The sequence below is a fragment of the Leptodactylus fuscus genome, chromosome 2, assembly GCF_031893055.1.
Source record: "Leptodactylus fuscus isolate aLepFus1 chromosome 2, aLepFus1.hap2, whole genome shotgun sequence".
In the NCBI taxonomy this organism is placed as follows: Eukaryota; Metazoa; Chordata; class Amphibia; order Anura; family Leptodactylidae; genus Leptodactylus; species Leptodactylus fuscus.
In genome coordinates this window covers 213,581,634-213,587,633 of record NC_134266.1, presented here as the reverse complement: position 1 = coordinate 213,587,633, position 6,000 = coordinate 213,581,634, and the positions used below count along the sequence as shown (strand labels likewise).

At 39.9% G+C, this 6,000-nt stretch overlaps 1 protein-coding gene across 1 annotated transcript in view; it reads left to right on the top strand.

The window, feature by feature from the left end:
- Nucleotides 1–1,113: 1,113 nt before the first annotated feature.
- The window catches only part of SIAH3 (siah E3 ubiquitin protein ligase family member 3), a 70,651-nt gene continuing 65,764 nt past the window's right edge, over nucleotides 1,114–6,000 (top strand). Inside the window, exon 1 of the mRNA XM_075265480.1 lies at nucleotides 1,114–1,417. Coding sequence (XP_075121581.1) covers nucleotides 1,283–1,417 — 135 coding nt within the window. The 5' untranslated portion in view covers nucleotides 1,114–1,282. The remainder of the gene's footprint in view (nucleotides 1,418–6,000) is intronic.

Below are 6,000 nucleotides of genomic sequence, written 5' to 3'. Positions count from 1 at the left end.
GCACTGATGTCTTCATCCAACCTCATCTACTATGTTACTATGTATCTATGTACCTATCTCTGGAAAGTGTAGAATCCGCCCTACAAGGTACTGACATTAGTTTGATACTGATTTCCTGCTGACAGACTCCCTTTAAGGAATAGAGAGGTATTGTTTTAGGACTATCATAACAGATGAGGATAAATTGGCTGAAGCCTAACAAAATATTTGTGGATAGAAACAGGCAACTCAAACCAATTTCATGAGCTGTCAGATGGGTTTGATTATTCTATTTGTGTAAATCCAGCACAAGCAATGTCAATTCCAGAACACGGAAGTCAACAAGTCGATTCTAGGTCTTACAGAAAATATTTAGAAACACAAAATCAATGTATTTTTTTTTTCTTGTTCTTGCCCCCCCAAGCAACTATTATATCTATAATAATGTCCAGTCTGCTGTCAATATGCAGATCCGCACTGTATATCTCCCAGTACCAGACCCCTCTCCTCTCTGACTCTCAGTACTCTGTGTTCATGCATTAATCACTTATCATGCCAGGGCTATTTTTAGATGCACAACTGTACATTAGATGTTGCTATGCTCTCTGCATATTATTCCTGTGCCCTTGCCTGTACTGTATGTGCTGCTGGGGCTGCATTTCGTCCAGCTTCAGAGATTGGCAGGTCATCAGGATGATCACACCACTGGCACTATATGTAAATCCTATTTAATGGCCATCATCAAATTCCCATCCTAAACGTTAAAAGTCCCATCGCAGCAGCTTGTAAGAAGTGTAAACCACAGCTGATCTGCTCTTTAACTTTCAGTGAGTTTTTATAGGCTTGATGTTTTTTTTCTACTGATGCTAAAGAGAGCTGAGAGAGTGAAGAGAGTCAATTAATAAATGAAGACATTAAGCAATCAATTGTAGCAGGCTGGTGTGCAAGGCTGGTAGGCTAGTCTGTAATGGGAAGATTAATGGGATGCGCTGATGTATGGTAATGTGCTATAGTACGTTCCCCAGCACTACCTCTATTCATCAGGGGGATTCAGAAGGGGGAGGCATTTGTTATTGGCTGCCTCTGGTCCTCAAGGATAGCATTCCTGCTCCTTTCATTGGTCAGGCGACTGCTGCAAGATTCTAAGCATCTTATTTTGATGATAAATATGAAGGCATGCTAGGCTGTGCAGGAGTGTAGTGCTCACACAAGGCTACACTCCTCTCCTCCTCTCCAGGACTGACTGGCTCCTCTCTATCCATAGCCCTGAACAAGACAGGGGAAAAGGCAGAAAGTTGTTGTGATGCTTTTCTTTACTCAGTGCTTTGGGGCAGTGTTAGATCTTATTCACCTGAGGTTTCAGCATTATCAGGCAAAGAGAGTCTTCTCCTCAGCTGGACAACTGGTCTGTGTGGTCACCCCAACACAAAACTCAAAGGTGAGTGTCCCTGGTAGAAGCTTGCAAGCCACTACCCTGCTATATGTAGCTAGAAGACATGTCAGCTCCTTAATCCCCTTCTTGTGCTCAGCAGCACTATTGATTCATTGCTTCTATGTCTGCTCAGATGCTCTGCCAGTCTGTTATGTAAGAGGTGATTTTCAGAGCATTCATAATAGGATTCATCATTTCATTTGCATGTTAAAATACAACTGCAGGGCAAATGTGATTTCATCTGGAGAAGCAATTACATTAAGTTTCCTTGATGTGAAGGAAGGAGAAGGTGTTTACACTGCCTCTATAGATGCACCCTAGCTGATAACATATACCTTCTGCATGATCACTGACACTTATACCATAGCTACATGAGACTTTTACAGATTACAGTCCTATAGGATGTTATTGAGTCTGGAAAGAAGTTTGAGGTTTCTAAATGTAGATGCAATGTCTGTAACAACTTCCATATAGTCTATTAGAATGTCAAGTCATGTGCAAACGTCTAGGAAATCTCTGATAAACTGTTGATAACCCCTTATTGTATCTGCACATTATTATTTATAGTATACGGTAGGCTATTGGCTCACTGGTTAGCATTGTTGGAAATCAATGCATGGGCAATATCTGCATGGCAGTTCTGTGTTCTCCCCCTTTTAGTGTGGGTTTACTCCTGGTACTCTATAAAGGTTCATTTGGAATTTAGAGTCCCAATGGGATGGGAAGACATGTCAGTGATGTAAAATTTCTCTGCAAAATGTGTTGGTGCTATATAAATTAGTAAACTATTACTGTATAGGTCTGAACAGTGCTCAATATTACAGCTACAGCATAGAATAGGTGAAGCCTTTATTAGCGCTGTCCATGACTGCTGGTGCTGAAGCAGTTACAATGTGAAGTATAGCAGCAGAGAAATGTCCCCACTTCTCCTCTTCTCTCTAGTATAAACCTTTGTGTATTGCTCCTGATCTGTCTATTCCTATTTTCTGTAGTATAACTCTTTGTGTGCGGTCTATCTATCTATATTCATGTAAGCATTAGGGTGATTTTAAATATCAGTTTCTGCTTTTATACCCTGATAGAACATAAACTCATAGCAGCGTAGATCCTGCGTAGTAACATCCATTCATGTTCACGTACATCTGTGTGAGATGTTATTTTGTGATATTAACTCTTTAAAGCAAGTTACCTGCTCCTATAGAGTTATCGTGTAATAATACCCCAATGTGCATTATTATAAATATATAGAAATGTTATCCTATAGTATAAATATTTATGTGATAACTATTAATATTTGATTGTAAAAGGTTCACAGAGTTTGGTTGTATGGATGAAATCAGTATTGTACGAGTAATATAAATGGTGAAGCCATTATGGAAATCTGTATCAGCATCTTAGCAGCTATATATATCCCATTCTATAGTTTAGTAAGAGTGCCAGTGTGTGGGAAGCAGGTAGGGATGTAAACAAAGAGATGTAGGATGAAGAAATGTACTACAATCAGTCAGTGACAAAAAGCTGCGCTGACAAGTTCCTTTTGTCAGGGACCTTGAAGACTATTACTATTAGATGCAAGTGATTTTCTGGAATGAAAGCTTTAAGTTACTTGACGTTCTCACACTCCATATCTTGATTGTGTAATTGTACGCCCATTGCTAGCAGGAATAGGATCTGCTGAAAGGACTACAAAGCCATTTAATGACACAGTGCTCAGTCTAATGTTCATTAGAGTAAGAAGCATAGGGATGTTTTATGTGTTGAAATAAGGAATTGTAAAAAGGATCCATAACAACGTATCTGACTTTATCCATCACTAGTCTAGTAAATTGGAATAAATGACTTACAAAGAACAAACAGTAAGTCAATGGGAAGTACTTTATTGAGGACGATGCTAGTTGTCAAGTATGGCAGATCTAGACACAACAGGTTTATCAATATGCTAATGTATTTATGGAAAAATCACTTGTTTACTCCAATTTTAGAAGCTTGTGCATATCTCTATATAAGATGTGAAGTATTGTGTGAAGTATTCATTCGTACATTGTACATTAATATCATGTATTGATTTGTGACATTGTGAGTGTGTTAATATGGCGATGAATAATAAGTTATTTCAATGTATTGTATGAAGGCACCCAATTGAATTGTTTACCTGAAGATGACTTTTCACAAACTTTGTATATATTTTGTCAAAGACAAATCTTTGTTACTTGCTTGCTTGCACATAGAAGTCTATGGATAAGGAGGGAGAAGAGGTGGTAGCTAGAAAAGACACAGATACTGCAGGTGCTAAACTCTGCTACACCTACTAAGATAACTCTTTTCACTTTTACTATATCTAGTAAGATAATGCTCCACTATTGTACAGAATGAAATAATACATCAATTACTAGCTGTAAGCTGCCTCCTTGTCTCCCTCCCCGCTCCATACATCCTATGTGTGAGGCTGGATACAGATATGGGTGCTATCAGTCGGAGTGAGGGGTGAAGGAGGAGGAGTTATACATATAATATTTTCAACTTGGTGACCTGGGACTTAAGGAATCACTATCCATGCACAGAGACTATTTATTGCCCGAGTTCTAGATAAATTAATACACTTAAAGAATTTTAAATTTCAATATTAGATCAATGTTGATCTGACACATGGTACCCCTACTGATCAGTTTAAAGCAATCTGCAGCAGAGTATACAGAGCAGTGCTCCCTGGCAGTACACGGCTCCATACACTGTGCAGTAGCCATTCCGGGTTTCTGCACCTCATTTACTATTCAGGTGTATGGGAATTGAGTTGCCGTAAGTTGGCATGGCCATTACATGCGAACTAGCATAAGGGCAGATACAGATACAGCTTACTGAGAGTTGTTGTTTCACAAACAAAGATATATCGCCCATTATCACACTGTGGACTATATAGGTGACTACAGCGCTAATCAGACAGGGGCAGGGTAATGATTTTTTTTCAGGAACCCCAAAATATGCCCCATAGTGCACCCCCTGATTAAATAATGTTCCATACTGTGATGACAAATAGAAATATTACCCATTCACTGAAAAAAGCCCAAGCTGCACTCCTGAATAAACATATGCCGCACACTGAGATTCTCAAATAAAATATGCCCCACATTGCGCTCCCTAAATAAAAGTATTCCCCACTTTGAGCCCTTGGATAAAAATATCCCCCATGTTGTAGCCCTGAAATAATATTTGCCATAATTCTGTAAATAAATAGTCAACGAAGAAAACTTGCCCCTGAAAAAAGCTTCACACACCCCTATGTCCCCAGAGTAAAAATATTCCATACATTGTGCCTCTGCATAAAAACTGTGCCCCACTTTGGGCGCCTACATGAAGAAAATTCCCTCGCTAAGACTCTAAATGCAATAAAAGTTTCCACACTCTGTGTGGCAGTGGCATCCGTAGTCTGTACAGTCACCTATTGAAGGCCATGTGCAGTTATATAACCACACTAAATAAAAGGAAACTTGCAAATGTCCTACCAGTTTGTGTTTACAACTCATATACAGACCTTTTAGAGCAGATTTATGAAACGGATTTCAATAAAAGCTTATTTTTCAAGAACAGAATAAACTAAATCTGTGCTGTGATTGATTTCTAATGGCAGCAAAGATTATTTTTCTTTTATATAAATCTGCACTTATGTCGCTATGGTTACAGACTACAAACAAATCCTGTATAGTCTGATCCTGCAATTTTACTGCTTTCCATTAAGTAGGAAGACGATAAATATTTATAAATAGCCAAATGATCCATCTAAGGTTATGTAACAAACCAGTCCTGTTCCTTCACTGTAGTCCAACAAATGCAAGTTTCTACAGTTTCTGTACCCTATAGGCCAGGGGTCCTCAAACTTTTCAAACAGGGGGCCACTTCACTGTCCCTCAAGCCACTGGAGGACCGAAATATAGTTTAACATTTTTTTTCAGATTATATGCGCCACAATAGCGCCCTCCACAGTATTATATGCTCCACAGCAGGCTCTCCCCACAGTATTATATGCTCCATAGTATGCCCCCCCAAACACAGTATTATCTGCTCCTCAGTATACTCCCCCACACAGTATTATCTGTGCCTCAGTATGCCCCTGCACAGTATTATATGCTCCTCAGTACACCCCCCTATATTATATGCTCCTCAGTACACCCCTTACCCCACTGTATTATATGCTCCTCAGTACACCCCGCCCACAGTAATATATGCTCATCAGTACACCTACCCCACTGTATTACATGCTCCTCAGTACACCCCGCCCACAGTAATATATGCTCATCAGTACACCTACCCCACTGTATTACATGCTCCTCAGTACAACACACACACACACAATCATACACACACTCTATTATACTTACCCATGATGAGCCGCTGCGTGTCCGTCCTTCTCCTTCACACTGCATACGCAATGACGTCATCGCGCCTGTGACAGGGTAGAGGTCACTCTCGGCAGTCAGTGTAGGCCGCAGCCGACAGCTTTCAGTTGTATGTGCATTTGCACATACAACTGAAAGCAGTGATCCGCTCACTATCAGGGAATCGGATTCCCCATTAGTGAGCGATCCAGGTGAAAC